General features: G+C 54.8%; 1 protein-coding gene across 1 annotated transcript in view; it reads left to right on the forward strand.

Annotated features, from left to right (window-relative positions):
* Nucleotides 1-20,158, forward strand: part of ACO2 (aconitase 2) — a 53,949-nt gene that overhangs the window by 33,016 nt on the left and 775 nt on the right. The window contains exons 4-18 of the mRNA XM_036866083.1: nt 213-471; nt 4,129-4,221; nt 8,058-8,216; nt 8,441-8,591; nt 9,928-10,032; nt 11,567-11,658; nt 12,707-12,812; nt 15,032-15,189; nt 15,412-15,485; nt 16,014-16,125; nt 17,023-17,145; nt 17,384-17,539; nt 18,453-18,644; nt 19,110-19,242; nt 19,744-19,865. Coding sequence (XP_036721978.1) covers nt 213-471; nt 4,129-4,221; nt 8,058-8,216; nt 8,441-8,591; nt 9,928-10,032; nt 11,567-11,658; nt 12,707-12,812; nt 15,032-15,189; nt 15,412-15,485; nt 16,014-16,125; nt 17,023-17,145; nt 17,384-17,539; nt 18,453-18,644; nt 19,110-19,242; nt 19,744-19,865 — 2,035 coding nt within the window. The remainder of the gene's footprint in view (nt 1-212; nt 472-4,128; nt 4,222-8,057; nt 8,217-8,440; nt 8,592-9,927; nt 10,033-11,566; nt 11,659-12,706; nt 12,813-15,031; nt 15,190-15,411; nt 15,486-16,013; nt 16,126-17,022; nt 17,146-17,383; nt 17,540-18,452; nt 18,645-19,109; nt 19,243-19,743; nt 19,866-20,158) is intronic.

The following is a 20,158-nucleotide window of genomic DNA, read 5'->3' on the forward strand; positions in this document are numbered from 1 at the left end:
GATGTTGTCATTCATCAAGTGGTTTGGGACCTAGTGAGTGCCAGGCGCTGTGCCGTGTGCTGGAGCTACCACAGTGAGCAGCACCGATTCGTCTCCACCCTCGTGGGGTGCAGGGTCCCCTCTCCCTGCCCGCCGTGTGTGCGGAGAGGGAATGGCTGTGGCGGACGGGGTCGTGCAGCTGGTCCCAGGCCATCCCTCCCTTCTCCCGCCAGGTTGAACCGGCCTCTGACCCTCTCAGAGAAGATCGTGTATGGACACCTGGATGACCCGGCCCACCAGGAGATCGAGCGAGGCAAGACCTATCTGCGGCTGCGGCCTGACCGTGTGGCCATGCAGGATGCCACGGCCCAGATGGCCATGTTGCAATTCATCAGCAGTGGACTGCCCAAGGTGGCTGTGCCGTCCACCATCCACTGTGACCATCTGATTGAGGCCCAGCTCGGGGGTGAGAAAGACCTGCGTCGGGCCAAGGTGAGCTGAAGGTGGCGTGGGAGGGGCGTGGAGGGGGCCAGTGGGTGTGACATGGGATGAGAGACAAAACCCTTGAACTAGGGCGTTACCCCCAAATTCTAATGGACTCTTTGGTTTAGTCTTTTTTTTTTTTTTTAATTCTATTCCCATTCAATTGTGTACTTTTATTGATTTATTTATTTTTGGCTGTGCTGGGTCTTCGGTTCGTGCGAGGGCTTTCTCTAGTTGCGGCAAGTGGGGGCCACTCTTCATCGCGGTGCGGGGACCGCTCTTCATCGCGGTGCGCGGGCCTTTCACTATCGCGGCCCCTCCCGTTGCGGGGCACAGGCTCCAGACGCGCTGGCTCAGTAGTTGTGGCTCACGGGCCCAGCTGCTCCGTGGCATGTGGGATCTTCCCAGACCAGGGCTCGAATCCGTGTCCCCTGCATTAGCAGGTGGATTCTCAACCACTGTGCCACCAGGGAAGCCCTAGTCTTTTTTTTTTTAAATTTATTTTTGCTCTCTTCTACTTTGAAAAATACCATTTGCCCTTTGTGAAGCTGTTAGAAAATACTGAGAAAACCTAAAGAAAACAAAAATCATCCTTAATCTTACCATACTAAAGGTATTCTTTTCAGGTCCTTTTTCTGTAATAAAATAGAAGACTTTATAAGAAAAATGATTCAGATGTGGGGTTCTGATACCTATCGCCACTTGCTCTGGAGAAGGGACTTTAAAGTTCCCTTGCTGCCACCATCACGTGTGATCACTCGTGCTCTCGCCTGGCCCCTGGGGACCTTGTCAGGGAGGTAGGCGAGTAGTGTCGCTGTTGGTAAATTTGAGGCGGCCAAGGTACGTGCATCAAGTCCCACAACTGCATGGGGGCAAGGTTAGGACCAGACCCTTATCCAGTCTCCCACTCAGGGCCCTCTCTTACTGATCGACCCCCTTTGTGGGCTTTCTTCTGTGAGTTTCACTTAACAAGGTAGAAGGGGCTGGATGCCACACTGAAGAGTTTTCCCCTTGGATTCCTCTCACTCTTATGAAACTAAATTTGTGCTCCTTCCTCCAGGCTCTGCTGTGGTGCCTTTGTGTGTGTCTACTCTTGGCAATAGCAGGTCTCTCCCAGCTCTGGGCCTCCACCCTCTCCAGCCCCCTCCCTGCCCCTCGCAATGGAAGTGGGCACTGCTCTTGGGGGGCCATTGGCAGGAGCTGAATGCTGGCAGGGCTGCAGCCCGGCTGGGCACAGAGCAGAGCACGCAACTGAAAGTGCTTCGGCTCCCAGGGTCAGCACGGCTCAGAGAGCCTCTCAGACCCATGGGAAACGCTCAGGGCAGCTTTCCCATTCAAGCCCCTTCTTCCTACCTTGGCCTGCTCGTTTGTGTCCTGGTGGCACAGCGGCTCCACTCAGCTGAAAGAGCCCAGCCTTCTGGCTGGTGGGTTCCATGTTAGCAGCAGCGGTGGTGGTAACTGGTAACATTACAGGGGATCCTTCAGTGCTGGGAACTGGGTCCTCTTCAGCCCTAGGGGCGAATGACTGCCCACAGCAGGGCCACCACCATCAGGGTCTGGCGCTCCCCTTACTTTATAGTTTTAAAATCTGCCTTCTGGGGATGAGATTCACAGAATCGTAGGATTTCAGGACCCATTCCCTCATTTATTTAACAAATGTTCATTGAACATTAATTATGTGCCAGGCACTGTGCTAGGTGCTGGGACTCAGTGTGAACATGACAGACAGGGGCTCTGCCTTCTGCCCTCATGGATCTTAGAGTCCAGTAGGGAGACAGAAGCTAAACAATCACACAAATTGGTAACTGCCAATTTGGGAGAGTGTGGAACTCTGGAAGTATAAGAAAGATGTCTGATTTAGACTTTGGCGGGGAAAGGACAGCCTCTTTTGAGGATGTAACATGTAAGCTGAGACGTGAACAGATAAGCAAGAACGTTCTAGACAGAACAGACGACCTAAAGACCTTGAGGAGGAAGAAACCTGGTACTTTTGTGGAGTTGGAAGGGGGCCTGTGGGCCTGGAGCTCTGAGGTGGGTGGGGGCAGGTGCAGGCAGGGCCTTGAGGACTGTGGGCGCCCTCCTAGGAGTCGCTGAGGGGTTTACGCAGGAGAGGGATGTGGTCAGATTTACATGTATTTGTAAAGGGTCCCTCTGGTTGGAGTTCAGAGAGGCAGAGTGACCTGTCCAGGGTCACACAGACCACCGGAGAAGTATCTAGGCTGAGTTCCGGTCGAGACTCTGCCACACCACTCTGGCCGCCCCGCTGCCTCTTCTCCCGCACGCAGACACGCGAGCAAATGCAGCCACACAACCAGCTGCCTCCTGCCCTCGGTACCGATTTTACAAGTGACTGATTTATAAACGAAAAACCCAATATATTAATTATTAATCAGAAAGAGACTGCTGTGGGGACCTAAGTTCTTTGTCTGCCATTCTTTCACTTGGGGGAACTACACGGGCCCTCAGAAGGATGCATGGTTGGTCTGGAGTTTAAATGAAGGGGACTGCACGGTATTGAGAGTGTTTCATGGAGGGTCCAGCGGAGCCCACAGTGAGTCCCTCCTCTGCCTTGGAGCGCGGCTGTCCCACACCCAGAGGCTAGCAGGTCTCTATTCCTACTTCCTCCTTTGCAGCTCTGTGCTGTCCGCTATGGTCCCATCCCTTTAGTCCCTGGGGTCTCACCTATCCAGGGACATGCCATGTCTTCCAGATAAACTCTGGCCTCACATCCATGTGGTGGGAAGCCTTCCCTTCCCCCCGAAGAAGTTGTCTCTGAATTACAGGTATAGTGGGTACCATCCTGTTTTTTGTTTTGTTTGTTCAGAACATGGTCCATTTGATGGTCTTTCATTTGGGGCCCATCAAACATATTACCAAGTGTTGAGCGCCTACCACATGCCAGACAGTGGCCTAGGTGTTCTGAGATGTAGTCTCTGTAAGGGAGGTAGCCTTGTTTCTATTACAACGTAGCGCTCAGCTCTGTGGTTGGACAGGCCTGGGTTCAAACACTGGCTCCTCTGTTTAACCCTGGGATCTCCAGCAAGTTATTTCACCTCTGAGTTTCTGTTTTTGCATCTGTAAAATGGGCTTGGTGACAATACTTCCCCTGGGTTGTGAGGATGTTTAGCGTGGTGCCATTTCCATAGTGGGCATTCAGTAAATGTCAGCCAGGATTACAGATGAGGCATCCGAGGCTCCAGTGGAGAAACGACACCCAACATGAGGTGTGGTGGGACCGGGCTGTCCACTCTGTCCCACTGCTTCCCTTTGACAGTTCCCCTCCCCCACCATGTCGCAGTTAGTCCTGTAGTCCCATGCTTCCCCCTCACTGCTGGCCTTGGCTGAGGACTTGAGTGCCAGAGGGACCCTTCTACAAACAAGGAAACTGAGACCCAGGGCAGGGAAGGGATTTGTTTTGGACCCACTCCCTGGCCAGGTGTCACAGAACTGGGCTTTGTCTCTGTTCCCTGGTCTCTCTCCTGGGCCTGCCAGCTGAGACTACGGGCCAGCATCCAAGCCCTTTTGGAATTATTTGTAGACGGCCTCCAGGAGAGGGCCTGTCTTCACAGTGCCAGCTTTTCAGAGTCAGAGGGGAGGGGAGGGGGAGAGGGGAAGGCATGAGCAAACTGTGTTACTAATGCCCTGGTTATTGATTTGTCTCAATAGGACATAAACCAGGAAGTGTATAATTTCCTGGCAACTGCAGGTGCCAAGTACGGCGTGGGCTTCTGGAGGCCTGGCTCTGGAATCATTCACCAGGTAAAGCAGGGCCTGGCCTGCGTTTGTGGGTGGGCAGGGGAGCGGGCTGCCCTTAGGGAACCAGGGAGCTGGTTCCCACAGGCCTGTGGGAGCCCGGGGCTCAGGCGGGCAATTGGATGACATTTTCATCAGCCCTTAGACTCCTCTGCTTTCATTTTAAATTTAATTTTCTTTTTTCAAAATTAATTAATTAATTATTTTTTGGCCGAGTTGGGTCTTCATTGATGCGCACAGGCTTTCTCTAGTTGTGGTGAGTGGGGCTACTCTTCATTGCAGTGCGTGGGCTTCTCATTGCGGTGGCTTCTCTTGTTGCGGAGCACAGGCTCTAGGCATGCGGGCTTCAATAGCTGTGGCATGGGGGCTCAGTAGTTGTGGCTCGCAGGCTCTAGAGCGCAGGCTCAGTAGTTGTGGCACACGGGCTTAGTTGGTCCGCGGCATGTGGGATCTTCCCAGACCAGGGCTCGAACCCATGTCCCCTGCATTGGCAGGCGGATTCTTAACCACTGCGCCAACAGGGAAGTCCCTAAAATTAATTTTCACTGTGTCAAGTTATACATTCTCACTCTCCGTGTGAGAAATTAAAATAGTCCCTTCTGACCAGCCTTTTAAGGTTGACATGTTTTGTGCTACACCTTCTTCTAAGCATTACGGTATTGTACTATTTTTTGTTTTGCTTTTTTCCCACAAGCGTTATACCTTGTTGCGTGGATAGCTAACACTTGATGAGCACATTCCGTGTGCCAGGCACTCTGCAGATAGTAACTTACTCGGTGCTCGCCATGACCCTATGAGATTGGTGGTTTTATTGTCCACACCTTACAGATGAGGAAACTGAGGCACAGAGAAGTTAATCTCCTTGCCCAGGGGCACCCAGTTGGCCGATTGTGGAGCCAGGCTTTGCATCCAGGCAGCCTGGCCCTGGAGCCAGTGCTCCACACGGCTGCGCTGCTTTACGGTCTCCCATCACACCGGGAGCTCTTCCCCTCTCAGCGCACAGGGTGCTCCTCGGAGTCTTTTGGCCCGTTGCTGGTGTCCTGGAGGATGGAGGGACCAAAGGTCACATGGCCACATCAGTCAGGAGTTCTCCTGGGGTCTCCCCAAGGATGGATTTTCTCTTGATAGGCAGTTCTGTCTATCAAGTGTGTGTGTGTGTGTGTGTGTGTTTCTGGGAAGATAGGTGATTAGCTTTCATCAAAGGTGTCTTTTCAGGGCTTCTGACTGGTTTGTGGGGTGTGTGCTGGTTTGTGTCCATTTGCCATCCATCCTGTATGTGAAACCTGCCTCTTTGTACCTTCTCAAGGTGACCTTTCTCCCCACCTCCATCCCAGGGCTCACTGCCAGGCCTTCCTTCAAGATGAGCTGAGTCAGGCTGTAATCCGACCCTGCGTGGGTTCCCAGCACTGCCCCACTCTGAAACCAGAGCCACAGATCACTGCTCTGCCCTTTCAAACCATTGCCCTTGCCAGGAAGGGGCTCCCCGGGTATGGCATGTCACATTGGTCTGCAGGGGCCAGAAAGCCTCTCTCAGCAGCAGGGCGAGGGAGTCAGGTGGACCCAACCTTGGCCTTTTGTCGTTAAGGGGACCCCAATCCAAGTGTCCTCCATTCCACCTTAGTACAAATGCCGAGGCCGTTTTGGCAGCTTCTGGGCCAAAGTTTGGGGTCGTGAGTGATGGCAGCTTACACCTGCCACTGGCCACCAGCTAAGTGTACAGCCTGATATATTTCTTTAAAAAGAAAATTCCCAGGAATCGTGTGATCTCTGTGCAGCTTTTCTTTCCTCTCCCCCTTGACAGTAGGCAGCTTTAATCTGCCATGTCCAGATTAAACCTTAATCCCTTTCCCTCTGCCTTGAGTCCCCTGGCAGACCCTTCCTCCTCCACAGTTCTGCTTTCTGGTCACCTCTGTGAAGTCCTGGCCCTCCGGTGCCCAGCATTGGGGATCTTGTGATCCTGTGGGGGACCCTTCACATTATGGTCACAGTGTGTGCTGAGTGTGCCCTGTGGGGACAGGGTCTATGGCTTATTTATTCCTCTCTAGCTCTGGGCCTGGCGCCAGGTCAGTATAGAATAGGTCCTCAGTGTACGTGTGTCATGCAGATAGATGGCTGAATTTCTAGTTTTATGTTCTAGATGTTAGTCCAGCCTAAAAATACACTTCTCCACCACACCCCCATCTGCCTAACCATATGCAGCCGACCACTGAGGTCACTGTCACAACCAGCTTCTTTGTGATGCGTTCTGCAGTCCTCGGGTCTGCACTGACCACTCCCTTCTGGACGTGGACCACACTGACAGTCTACGTGGTGTGACCACACTGAATTCTGTGTGTCTGCTCTTCATGGATCAGACTTTTACAACCTCGAGGAGCTTTAGAGATTAACTAGTTTTAAATCTTTGTATGTGGCTGAGGAAAGGAGGGCTGGAGAAATGAAGCAGTTAAACGGTGTTCTCTCCAACAGTTGTTTTTTGTTAGGGATTTCTTTTGTGTTGGCCTCTTCTCCCAGCCAGCTGCCTCGTTTCTGGAGAAGGAACCAAGTCTTCTAACTTTCTGTGTTCCCAAGAGGCGAGACCCCTCCACCCTTGCTGAGTGTGCTGAGCAGATGCCTAGCCTGAGGCGGAGGCCCTGGGGTTTCTGTAATATTCTGGGGAGACTACCCACCATTCCGTCATTCCTGACAGTTCATAGAGCTTTTCGCAGCTCTGATCTCATTTATCCTCCCCAACATCCCTGTGTGTGTGTTGGGCCATAATTGCTTCTGACAGTGAGCAACAGAACCTCAGGTGAAGGATCTTGCTGCAAAATAATACATAAAAATAATGCCTCTCTCCGGCATTATTACAGCTTGACGGACATGTTCCTATCGGGTGCTCACAGTGATCCTGTGAGGGGGGCACTGTTATCAGCTACTCTTTACAGATGGGAAACTGAGGCTTGGAGGGGTGAAGTGACTACTGGGAGGTGGTGGGGCCAGACCGCAGACCCAGGCGTGGCCCTTTGGCCGCAGTTTCCTCAAGCAGCCCCGCTGCAGCCTCAGCGTGTCCAGCACCTCAGCTGTCAGGATGGTGGGCGGGGCTGCACTGGGGTAGCTGCCCCCGTAGCTCCTTTAAATATCCTGGGGGGAAATGCTCACCGCCAGCTCCTAGCTCCCAGCTAGGAGGAGTGCCTCGACGAAGGCAACACTGAACTCGGAGAGGTAACGTGGCAGGTCATCCTCTTCCTTAAGCAAGTCGCTGCTGTTCTCAGAGCCACCTCCAGGCCACTGAGGCTAGGGAGGCGTTGTCTATACTTCTTTTTAGTTCAGTGGTGGAAAAACGCCTGGCCTGCGCTCCCGTAGGATGCCCGGTACTTCCTCGCGGGTGCTGGAGCCAGGCCATGAGATTGTCCGCCCCGTTGAGAAGCCAGATAAGCACGCTCCACGTGTCCACCACGTGAGGCAGGGGTGTTGTAGGGGAGCGCCTTTCAGGGCTCAGCACTTGTCCTCAGGCCTGTCACACGACACACTCTTGTACCCAGTTCATCTGGTTCTCGCCGCAATCCTGGGGTCAAGGTGGTGTGGCCGTTCTTAACAAATGAGGAAACTGAGGTGCAGAGAGGCACTGACAAGCCCAAGTCATACAGTCAGGAACTGTCAGAGCAGTTTGTGAGCCCAGGCCGCCGGTCTCCCAGGTCTCTGGCTCGTCCAGGCCACACTGGAGAGGCCCCATCCTGGAGGGGTGCCTGGGAATGGCCCAGTGGCCCAGTGTCGGTAGGGGGCAGTTTTGCAGACCCCTTTGGAGCCCTACCTCCATTCTCGCCTGAGGGCTTTTAAGCTTAAGATCTTGGATTCTTTTTCAGATCATTCTGGAAAACTATGCATACCCTGGGGTTCTTCTGATTGGCACTGATTCCCACACCCCCAATGGTGGTGGCCTGGGGGGCATCTGCATTGGAGTTGGGGGCGCTGATGCAGTGGACGTCATGGCTGGGATCCCCTGGGAGCTGAAGTGCCCCAAGGTGAGGGGTAGGGAAGGGCTCATCTCGGGGGGACAGCAGAGGGGTGGTTGGTGGGGGTGAATGGGAGATGTGGGACCCGAAAGGGATGAGAGAATATGTCAGGCTCAGATCTCTTTGGGAAGGAGGCAGGGATAAATAAGCTGAATTCCAGCAGGTAGATTCCTGGTTGGAACATGGCACATGATACACAGGCCTGTAACTGCTTTCTTGCCCCACCTATTCAGGTGATTGGTGTGAAGCTGACAGGCTCGCTCTCCGGTTGGACCTCACCCAAAGATGTGATCCTAAAGGTGGCGGGTATCCTTACAGTAAAAGGTGGCACGGGCGCAATTGTGGAGTACCACGGGCCTGGCGTAGACTCCGTCTCCTGCACTGGTGAGGAAGGCGGCCACGTGACATGGCTCTCAGCCTGTGCTGGGCCCAGTGGGGCCTGTAGTTGAGCCATAGAAGCAGTGAATGGCCTTCCCCTGGGGATCTGTCCAGTGAATTTGGGGACTTGGGATGGACACTTAGAGGTCGAGGGGAGACCTCATTGTCTAGTCCAGGTCCCTCATTAAACGGGAGACTGGGGCCCCTCAAGGACGGCAGGTAACTTCCCTGTGGCCACACAGAGTTAGGGGCTGAGCCAACTTGGCTGTGGCCCTGGGCTGCCTTGGGTGATCCAGAAGAACCTACAGAGGGTGGAGGTGGTGGTGGGAAGGGGAATCAGAGCCAGGGCTTCTGTCTCAAAGCAGCCGCATTCTCACATCTTCCCTTGGCTGGAGTTGGAACCTCACTCTCTTCCTTTGGATTAGAGACCGTCACCTGCTAGTCTCCAAGACCAGGTGGGAGCCAGCCCCTTCCTACTCATCACTCCTGGTGATCTGGCCCCAGTGCCTGGGCCCTTGGAAATCCAGGTAGACTTGGATGAACCTTAGAGATGGTTCAGTCCAGACTTCCCTAGGGGCCTGCCTCAGCTCCACAGCAGCCCCACAGAGCTACCGTTCAGCTGGCCCTTGTGTCCCTCCTGTGATGCGGGGCTCACTCTTCTAAGTAGCCCTTACTGCTGTTGGACAGCTCAGTGAGGAAGTTGGCAACAAGCCCAGACCCATGTCCCAGCAACCCCATGAGGCTGGAGTCCTGATAGCAGTCAGGGCATTTGTAGCCTCTCCAGTTCTGTGGGCGGTCTGTGGTCCAGGCAGTGGACGTCATTCCAGTCTTATTGCTGGAAAACCGCGGACCCAGAAACATTTCCACCGTGTTGTAGCTGAAAGAGTGCAGGCCTGCACACCGGGCAGTCAGACCGAGACCTGCAGGCCACGCCGCATTTGCTCTGTGGCATGACCTTGGGCCTCTCTGAGCCAGTTCCCTCACCTGCAAATGGACACAGCAACAACTGGGTGGTCTGGCCAGGTCAGCGTTCATTCCATGGGGGCTGTCTAGTCTGCTGAGCGGGACAGCCAGGCCCAGAGCTGGAACTTGGCTTGTAGGAGCTGAATCCTGTGTCCCCTTCACTCTACCCAGCCGCCACCCTGAGAGCCGGGACACTGAGCTCTGGCCCCGTGGCCTCTCTTCACTGGGCCTCATTTTAACCCTGGGCCACAGGGGCAGTGAGAGCGAGGGAAGAAATGATGCCAGCTCCCCAGTGTGAAGATGTTTGTGCACCTCTAGCAGGTGTGGGGGACCCTCGTCTAGCTGCACAGCCAGCCCCACGGGCTCTGTTTCTCTACAGGCATGGCGACAATCTGCAACATGGGTGCAGAAATTGGGGCCACCACTTCGGTGTTTCCTTACAACCACAGGATGAAGAAGTACCTGAGCAAGACAGGCCGGGCAGGTGAGCCAGCGGGCATCCTAAGTCCTAAGCCTGGTGTCTCTGGACTGGCTTCAGAGGCTCTGAGAAGCCCCTGACAGTCTGTGAGAGGTTATGTGTGTTACTGTTCCTGAGTGGGGTGTCTGTAGCTCTCATCAGCTTCTCAGTGGGTCTGGCATCTAAGTGTGAGATATCCCTGCCTCAGGATTGGAATTTAGTTTCCCCTGAAAGGGTGTCTGAATTCCGGTTCTTCTTGGCCTGGTCCTTGGTGCCCTCTGTGGGAGGCTCTGGAAATGACATGGATCTGCTTCTATTTGTAATTCCTGCCCTAGCAGGGGGAGGAGGAAAAACGTCTGGAACAAGAACCACTTTGTAGGCCTCCCTCAGCAACTTCCCTGAGGTTCTAGCTTGGCTTCTTTGAAACCCAGAGTTGGAAATGGGTCCTGGGGGAGGAATTGTTGGAGCCTCTGAAGGGAGGTGAGCGAGGGTGATTGGTGGAGCCAGAGGCCAAGGGCCTGGGGGGGAGTTTGTCACTTTGTTCCCAAGCTCTCCGCACGCAGAGTCCTACCTGAAAGGCCCTTCCCTCACTTTTATTATCAAGTAACTTCTCCTTCTTTAAAAACTCAGTGCTTCTCATCTCCAGGAAGCCTTCCCTGCCTCTGAGCCTCAGTCACTACATCTCCCCTGTGTCCCCGTGTTCCTGCGTGCCTCTGTTGTATTATCTCGTGACTTCCGGCTCACTGATAGCTCCTTCGCTAGACGTGAGCTCCTCGAGGGCGGGAACTGTGTCCTGTGCTGTTTGTTTTGTTCCTTTGTTTGCCCACTCAGTGTCCAGGGCCCGGTGTTTGACAGGTGCCTGGTAACTGTGGTTCATACGGATGGATGGATGGATGGATGTTTGACAGGTGCCTGGTAACTGTGGTTCATACGGATGGATGGACGGATGGATGTTTGACAGGTGCCTGGTAACTGTGGTTCATACGGATGGATGGATGGATGGATGTTTGACAGGTGCCTGGTAACTGTGGTTCAGATGGATGGATGGATGGATGGATGTTTGACACAGGTGCCTGGTAACTGTGGTTCATACGGATGGATGGATGGATGGATGTTTGACAGGTGCCTGGTAACTGTGGTTCATATGGATGGATGGATGGATGGATGTTTGACAGGTGCCTGGTAACTGTGGTTCAGATGGATGGATGGATGGATGGATGTTTGACACAGGTGCCTGGTAACTGTGGTTCAGATGGATGGATGGATGGATGGATGTTTGACACAGGTGCCTGGTAACTGTGGTTCATACGGATGGATGGATGGATGGATGTTTGACAGGTGCCTGGTAACTGTGGTTCATACGGATGGATGGATGGATGGATGTTTGACACAGGTGCCTGGTAACTGTGGTTCAGATGGATGGATGGATGCATGGATGGGTGGGTGGGTGGATGGATGGATGCATGGATGGATGGATAGATGGGCAGGTGGATGGATGGATGGATGGAGTCTCATGGCCAATTTCTGTTTTACATGCTTCAGTCTCCCTCGTTGATTTCAGACATTGCCAACCTTGCTGATGAATTCAAGGATCACTTGGTACCTGACCCTGGCTGCCATTATGACCAACTGATTGAAATTAACCTCAGCGAGGTGAGGAAGGGAGTTGGTTCCAGGAGTTTCTGAGGGTCGGGGGTTCAGGCCCCATCCGGGGACTTCTGGTGGGCCCTGGGGAGAGCCAGAGCAGGTCCCTGGCTGCACACCCAGCAGGGCTCTTGGACTTTTGGTTCCCCAGTGTCCCTGCAAACTGCTGACTGAATCAGTGGGGTGGGAGGGGCAGCAGGAAGGCTGTATGGCCAAGGGGAGAGTGGAGGTGGCTATGGCTGGTGATTCAGAAACGTTCAGTTGGCCCCCACCTCAGCTTTAGGAGAAGCCAGGATTTTGCCCTAGAGTTGTGAGAGTTCAGAGGGCAAAGCCCAAGCAAGATTCCCAAGCCTGAGCCTGGCACCCTGAGACCTGCAGGCCAGGGTGGCGTTTGGAAGGCCAGAGAAAGGGCGGTCTGGAGGAGGAGAAGCAGCAGAGCACAGCGGCTGAGGGTTTAGGCCCTGAAGCCAACCTGCATGAGTTCACATCTTGACTCTGCCGCTTAAGCCTGTGACCTTGGGCAAGTTACTCAAGCACTGTGGGCCTCACTTCATGGTGTGTGAAACCCGAGGCAGTCATGGGAACTGAATGAGCTAATCCATGTAATAACAGTTGCTGACATTTATTGAGTGCTTACTATGTGCCAGGCACTTCGTTAAGTGCTTCACGTTGATTGATAAGTATCGTCACATGTAAAGCATCTGGCCTTAAGATTCCAGAAGCACCGTAGTATGGGAGGTAACGGGCTTAGGAAGCTGGCAGCCTTGATTCATCCCATGCCTCTGCTATCGCCAAGCTATGTGACCTTGGGTAAGGCAGGCGCTCTGCCGTCTGCAGGCTGGAGATGACGAGCCTTGCGGGGTTGGAGAGATCTCAGGAGCTGGGGCACGTACGGCGTCTGTTGCTCGGGCGTTTCCTGGGTTGAGGTTTGAGCCGTGAGAACAGTAGTTGGCCTCCCAGGCCCACCGTGACTTGGTGAGCGGGAGTGAGGCCGCCTCTGAAGAAGGGCTGTCCACGCGCCAAGCTGGGTTCCCTCCCCGTGCCTTTTCTTCCTCAGCTGAAGCCGCACATCAATGGGCCCTTCACCCCCGACCTGGCTCACCCTGTGGCAGAAGTGGGCAGTGTGGCAGAGAAGGAGGGGTGGCCCCTGGACATCCGAGTAGGTGAGCCACCCCCGCCCCCCGCCTCAGGGCCAGCGGTCCACCCAGGGCTGTGGGCTGTCGCCTGTGCTTACCGCGGGGCCCTTCCTGAATGGACCAGGCACTTTCTGAAGTAGTTGTTTTTTTTCTTATGGCTTTTTAAAGAAATTACTTTTTCTTGGTATAAAAGAAATAGAGGGATTTCCTGGTGGTCCAGTGGTTAAGACTTCACCTTCCAGTGCAGAGGGTGCGGGTTCGATCCCTGGTTGGGGAGCTAAGATCCCACATGTCTCACAGCCAAAAAAAACAAAACATAAAACAGAAGCAATATTGTAACAAATTCAGTAAAGACTTCAAAAATGGTCCACATGAAGAAAATCTTCATAGAGTCTGTCATACAGAGTGAAGTAAGTCAGAAAGAGAAAAACAAATACCGTATGCTAACACATATATATGGAACCTAAAAAAAAAAAAATAGAAAAAAAGAAAATCTTCAAAAAAGAAAAGAAATATATATCAGTGTAGAGAATATTGACAAATAAGAATTTTAAAACACCCCTAATCTCCACCCTCAGCCAGAACCAGCTCTAGAAGCTCTTTGACAGGAATACTGTATTTCTGTGTACATGCACATACTGATGTGTGTAATTTTCTGTTTTACAAACACTTCCTCTTACCAACCATGACAATTGATTTTACTTTACATGCTTTACATATACGGACACACTGGCATGGTATCACTGTTGTCACAGTTTAGTGTGGCTGTGAAGCACATGAACCCAGGTGGCCTGGGTATGAATCTGACTCTGCCACTTCACAGCTGGGTGACTGTGAGCAAATCACTTCACCTCCTGTGCCTCGGTTCCCCAGGTGTAAAACGAGGGTGATACTGTACTTACCCGTTAAAATTGCTGGGAAGTGGGATGAGTTAATGTGTGGCAAGAGCTTTCGATGGTGCCTGGCATGAAGTGCTGTACAGTGTGTTCAGCCTTATGAGTTGAAGTAAATAAAAACAAATCTTTGGTAGCTTAAAATTAGAAAATAAATTGCTGAGCTGGTGAGAGAGACTGTCTCTGTCTGTAGACAGTGTGATGTCATCCAGTCTTTTTTTTTTTTTTTAAATAAATATATTTATTTATTTATTTTAGCTGTGTTGGGTCTTCATTTCTGTGCGAGGGCTTTCTCTAGTTGCGGCAAGCGGGGGTCACTCTTCATTGCGGTGCGCGGGCCTCTCACTATCGCGGCCTCTCCTGTTGCGGAGCACAGGCTCCAGACGCGCAGGCTCAGTAGTTGTGGCGCACGGGCTTAGTTGCTCCGTGGCATGTGGGAATTTCCCGGACCAGGGCTCGAACCCGTGTCCCCTGCATTGGCAGGCAGATTCTCAACCACTGCGCCACCAGGGAAGCCCCATCCAGTCTTTATTGACTTTTTGAATAACTGTGATAGACTTTCTTTTTTCTAATTTATTTATTTAATTAATTTACTTATTTGGCTGTATTGGGTCTTTGTTGCTGCGTGCGGGCTTTCTCTAGTTGCGGCGAGCAGGGGCTACTCTTCGTTGCGGTGCGTGGGCTTCTCATTGCAGTGGCTTCTCTTATTGCGGAGCACGGGCTCTAGGCGCGCAGGCCTTAGTAGTTGTGGTATGTGGGCTTCAGTAGTTGTGGCTCACGGGCTCTAGAGCGCAGGCTCAGTAGTTGTGGCGCACGGGCTTATTTACTTCGCGGCATATGGAATCTTCCCGGACCAGGGTTCGAACCCGTGTCCCCTGCATTGGCAGGCGGATTCTTAACCACTGTGCTACTAGGGAAGCCCACTATGATAGACTTTTTAAAAAGAATTCTTTTTCCTCTGATTATAAACCAACTAGAAAGCCAGAGAATACTGCAAAGTATAAGAGAAGAAAATTGGCCTATAGGCCCTCCCCCAGCAGCAGTCATGTAAGTGTCAGTGCGGGCCTGCTGATGTGCACACACGTGCAGACTGTATTACTGTAAGAGTGGCTCGTACTGCTTCCACGCGTGTTCAGTGTCGTGTTCACTGGCCACATCTTCTTCCCTTAAATGGCCGGGTCAAGAGGAGCTTATCCTTTACTCTTAGACAGCTAGGTAGTTTGCTTCCAACATGTCTCTGTTGGAAGCAGAGTTGGTGAACTCTTGACCAGACCTGGATAGTTTGCGGTCAGGTGGAGAGCTCTGGTCACTCTCTCCTCCTGACTCACGGCCTCACCACCCATGATGCACCAGGTCTGATCGGCAGCTGTACCAACTCCAGCTACGAGGACATGGGGCGCTCAGCTGCTGTGGCCAAGCAGGCGCTGGCTCATGGACTCAAGTGCAAGTCCCAGTTCACCATCACTCCAGGCTCTGAGCAGATCCGCGCCACCATTGAGCGGGACGGCTACGTGAGTGCCCACGCATCCCGCCCCTGGCTCCCCCACCCCACTGCTGAGTAATGTGGCTTCAGGGCAGAACAAACCGCAGCCTTGCAGGCAGGGGCTGGTACAGGTCCCAGGGTCTGCCCCAGGGTTCCCATCAGCTCTTCATCCCTCAGGCTGCTGAACTACCCTTTCCCATCAGCTGCCAGCCTGCCCCTGACAACTCCCTGTCCTTTGTCCCTGCTGCAGGCACAGATCCTGAGGGACGTGGGTGGCATCGTCCTGGCCAATGCCTGTGGCCCCTGCATTGGCCAGTGGGACAGGTGAGAAGCACGATTTTGATAGGATGGCCCTTTATGTCCTGGGGTACAGAGCCCCAGATGTTGAGGGGAGATGTCACTGAAGTGAAAACTCTTAGCCCAAGGCCTCTAGCTTTGGGGCTGTTGCACATTAGAAGACTTTTCCAGGAAGGACTGGAAAGTTGGGCTGGAAGTAAAGAGGAAGAGCCCCCAGCAGCACTGAGTGGCCACCTGGACGGGGCCTGGGGTGGCAGGAAGAAGCCAGGGGGGCCTCATCGTCATGCACACAGTGGTGACCTCTGATGCAGCCTCTTGAAAGGAAGCAGTGCCCGGGTCAGGAAACTCTGGCCTTGGTCTGGCCTCTGTCTTACGTGTGGTCTCAAGCAAACCTCAGTGATGCCTGAGGTTCCCTCTTGCTCTGTGTGTGTGAGTTCTGGGAGGAGGTGACCCTTTCAGGGTCTTTCCAGTTCCCCCTCCTCTGCCATGAGCTAGGCAGGATGGGCCAGGTGACAAGGCCAGACATCCCTAACTTTGTCCCCTCTGACCTGGCAGAAAGGACATCAAGAAGGGGGAGAAGAACACCATCGTCACCTCCTACAACAGGAACTTCACGGGCCGCAATGATGCGAACCCTGAGACCCATGCCTTCGTCACATCCCCTGAGGTGAGACTCTGCCAGGCCCGGCCCTAACCTGGGATGGCCTCTCGGGGCCCTGCTGCTGGCCGGTCAGGGGAGTAGGGGCACTGGGGAAGGCCGTCTGACCCTGCAGGGCTGCTGAGGGAGGCTTGGCATCGCAGGGCAAGGGATTGTCAGGGCAGAAACCAAGAGCCACAAACGTTGCCGGCCCCAGGCATCAAGCTCCCTTGCTGCCCCCTGCCTGGGTCCCCTCGGTCCCAGGAGTCTGAGGTCTCATGTAGCACAGTCGCGACCACGAGCAGGAGCTTTAGAATCACCACCGGGGACAGAAGGCAGCCCTACCTCCACCCAGCCACATGGGCTTGACCTGTCACTCCCCTGCTCTGTGCCCCAGGGTCCTGTGGGCGGCCCTGGAGCTGCGCAGGAGGTGCTCGCACTGTCTCTGAGCCGGGAGGGAGGCCGCGCTGTCACGATGAACGGCCACTGAGCCGCGTGCTCCGGGCACTTAGTGGTTGTCCGCACTTGGCCAGTCTTTCGTAACTTGGTTTTTTAAATGAGTGTTCCAGAAATACTTTTGTGAAGAAATGGCCCTTTCCATGTTTTCAGTGCCCATTAAGGAACATTTTCATTGTAGCCGCATTTCCGGCCTCTCTGGGTCCAGCACTGACCCTGGCCGAGGGGGCTCTGAGGTCAGGCCCCAGTGGGGGTGGTAGAGGCCAGGTTACCCTTGGGTTCGTGAGTCCCCTGCGGGCCCAACGGCCCTGGTCCCAGGGAGATTCCTGCAGCTTCTGCCTCTGAGGGCAAGAGTGGTCTGTGGACAATCTGGAAATTTCCTGGGCTCCATCTCAGTTTTGGTCTCTGCTGAGGTGGAGGAACGGGAGTGGAATTTGGTGCTAACTGACAAACTGGCCGCCTCCATTTCAGATTGTCACAGCCCTGGCCATTGCTGGCACCCTCAAGTTCAACCCAGATACTGACTTCTTGACGGGCAAGGATGGCAAGAAGTTCAAGCTGGAGGCTCCAGACGCAGATGAGCTTCCCCGAGCGGTGAGCAGGCACCTGCACTGCCACCTGTCCTGCACGCCCGCCCCGGCCTGGGCCTCAGGGCCGCTGTGCGGCCGAGACACTTCCTGCCCAGGAGGGACGCTCACTGTTTGCGAGAGTGAAGCGGCCGTGTTCACTGGGAGAGAGCGGCTTGGCGCTCGAGGGAGCTTGCCTTCCGTGAGAGCCTTTCCGAACGGGGGCTGAGGGGTTGACACCTAACGTGCCCTGTCCCCTGCTGCAGGATTTCGACCCCGGACAGGACACCTACCAGCACCCCCCGAAGGACAGCAGCGGGCAGCGGGTGGACGTGAGTCCCACCAGCCAGCGTCTGCAGCTCCTGCAGCCTTTTGACAAGTGGGACGGCAAAGACCTGGAGGACCTGCAGATCCTCATCAAGGTCAGCGGCGTGGGGACAGGGAGGGCACCCTCCCTTGATTGGTAGGAAGGGCCGTGAAACTACGCCTTCTCCCATGGACCCTGGTGGAGGACACGGTCAAGATTAGGGTGGGGGCAGGAAGGGAGGTTTGGCTGCAGAGGAGTGAGGGCATCTGTGTCCCCTCTTCCACTGCCCCGTGCCGGGCAGAACTGGGTCTGGCCAGCTGCTGTCTGAGGCCCTCAGCAATCCTGCTCCAGCTGGTGAGGGCCACCTCCAGTGGGTGTGGGTAGTGAATGCAGCACAGGGAGGGCAAGATGGGCACATGTGACCCTGCACAGCCAGGTCTCCACACGTCTGGCTTGACCAGACAAGCTCCGGAAGACGTCATTTCCTCTGTTCCCACAGTTGAGCATCGGGGGGTATGGCCTGTGTTTGGGAGCTGAGCAGACAAGCTCTTGTGGTACAGCCAGAGGCCTCAGACCCATGTCACACGTGCATTATGCTGTTAACTATGGGGTCTCCAGGCAGTGTCACAGCCAATATTAGGCCCATGTGGTAGATGAAACTGATCAGTCACTAGCCAGAACCCAGACACATCCCTAGGCTCCTCTCTGTGTCTGGCATGAGATCTGTAGCTGGTCTTCCAGCCTGGGCATCTCCTACCTGGGGGCCTAGGTCTAAAGGGCGAGTGAGCAGACATGCGTGTCCTCCGTGTCCAGCCTCCTTTACCCCCTCTGAGGGGTGGGCGACAGCCTTGCCTGAGCCCTCTTGGCCAGAGTGGTGACGCCAAAACTGTAGACCCTGTGTCACAGCCTGACATCCTTCTCGTGTCCCCATCCCCGGGTCCCGCTGCCTGCTTCTAGAGGGCCTCTCCCTTCATCCGCCACTCAGAGGCCCTGCCACGACCTCTGTTCTCTCTGCTCACCCACCCCAGGTCAAAGGGAAGTGTACCACTGACCACATCTCGGCTGCCGGCCCCTGGCTCAAGTTCCGTGGGCACCTGGACAACATCTCCAATAATCTGCTCATCGGTGCCGTCAACATCGAAAATGGCAAGGCCAACTCCGTGCGCAATGCCGTCACCCAGGAGTTTGGTCCTGTCCCTGACACCGCCCGCTGCTACAAGGTGGGTTGGTTGGGGGTAGGGATGGGGGTCCTCTGGCACCTCCTGGTGGCTGCGTGGGGCGGATGGGTGGTTCAGGGACAGGGGGAGTCCATACCAGTAGCTCTGTAGTCGAATAGTGTCCCAGTGCCACGGAGGCAGTCCCATGTCTGTCACCCCCACTGCCCTGGGCTCTCCCCAACACTGTGCCCCTCACTCACGCCTGCCTCCAGGCTGAGCACTGATGGGGGTGGGGGTCGCACCTTCCCAGGCCCACTGCGGACAGCCAGGGCCCGTGTCTCATCACATGTCTTCCCAGGGCCTGGTTTGGGCCGGATTCACCTCTAACTTCACCTGTCCTTGGGGAGCAGGTGAGGAGGGGACTCTCTAGCTCCTTGACCTGTGAGCCTTAGGAAGCCCGATGACTGTGCAAGAGGTGGGCCAGTGCCCTCCTCTCTTTCATAAACTCGCTCCTTACTTTCCTGACAGGCACATGGCATCCGGTGGGTGGTGATTGGAGATGAGAACTACGGCGAGGGCTCGAGCCGGGAGCACGCGGCACTGGAGCCTCGCCACCTCGGGGGCCGGGCCATCATCACCAAGAGCTTCGCCAGGATCCACGGTGAGCTGGAGCCCCATCCCAGCCCCATCCACCTCCCCTCGCTGGCAGCCCAAGGTCACCCAACCTGCCAGTGGCCCAGTGGGGCCTGGAGCCACGTGCCTCGTCCCTAGGGCATGTCGGCAGCTCATTTGTCCACCATCACCAGCCTCCAGCCTCTGCCCCTTCAGATTTGTGTGGATTCTAACACCCACAGCTTCCCATCTCCAGCATGTACTGGTCTTGCTTCCAAACTTGTAGCAGTTGAAATCCAGGGCACGTGGTCAAAGGACTGTCTCTGATTGTCAGAGGCCTCAGGAAACACAGGCACCAAAGCACACTTGCATAGGGCCCCACGTCACTGGGAGTGCGGCCAACTTGGTCCTCATAGTCGATGCCCCAGGTTTGTCCCCATGTGGCAGGACTAGGGGTGTCTCTCCCAGAGCCTTAACTAGACTTGGTTGGTGAGGTTCCTCACAAAAGGAACCTGCCGCGTATGGACTGAGTGTGCCCTCTGCCTTCTAGAAACCAACCTGAAGAAGCAGGGTCTGCTGCCCCTCACCTTCGCTGACCCAGCCGACTACAACAAGATTCACCCTGTGGACAAGCTGACCATCCAGGGCCTGAAGGACTTTGCCCCGGGCAAGGTAGGGGACCAGGGAAGGAGGTGGGCCAGCCAGCGCGTTTCCCCCAGGGCCCTCCTAAGGGGGGAGGGGAATGGAGGGGGCAGCCACCTTGGTTCCCTCCTTCTACCCCTGGCCCCACCTGCACCTCCTCCCATGAACCTCTGTTCCAGCTTCTTAGAAGGGCCCCTAAATTATCCAGGTGACCCCCGCCCCTAGAGAGGGAAGGAAATGCCTTCCCAGAGATGAGGGTAGAGCCAGCTCAGGCCCTCCTACTGTCCACTCACTAGCCCAGGCTTGGCACTCAGAGGCCAACA

This window comes from Balaenoptera musculus, chromosome 10, assembly GCF_009873245.2.
Source record: "Balaenoptera musculus isolate JJ_BM4_2016_0621 chromosome 10, mBalMus1.pri.v3, whole genome shotgun sequence".
NCBI lineage: Eukaryota > Metazoa > Chordata > Mammalia > Artiodactyla > Balaenopteridae > Balaenoptera > Balaenoptera musculus.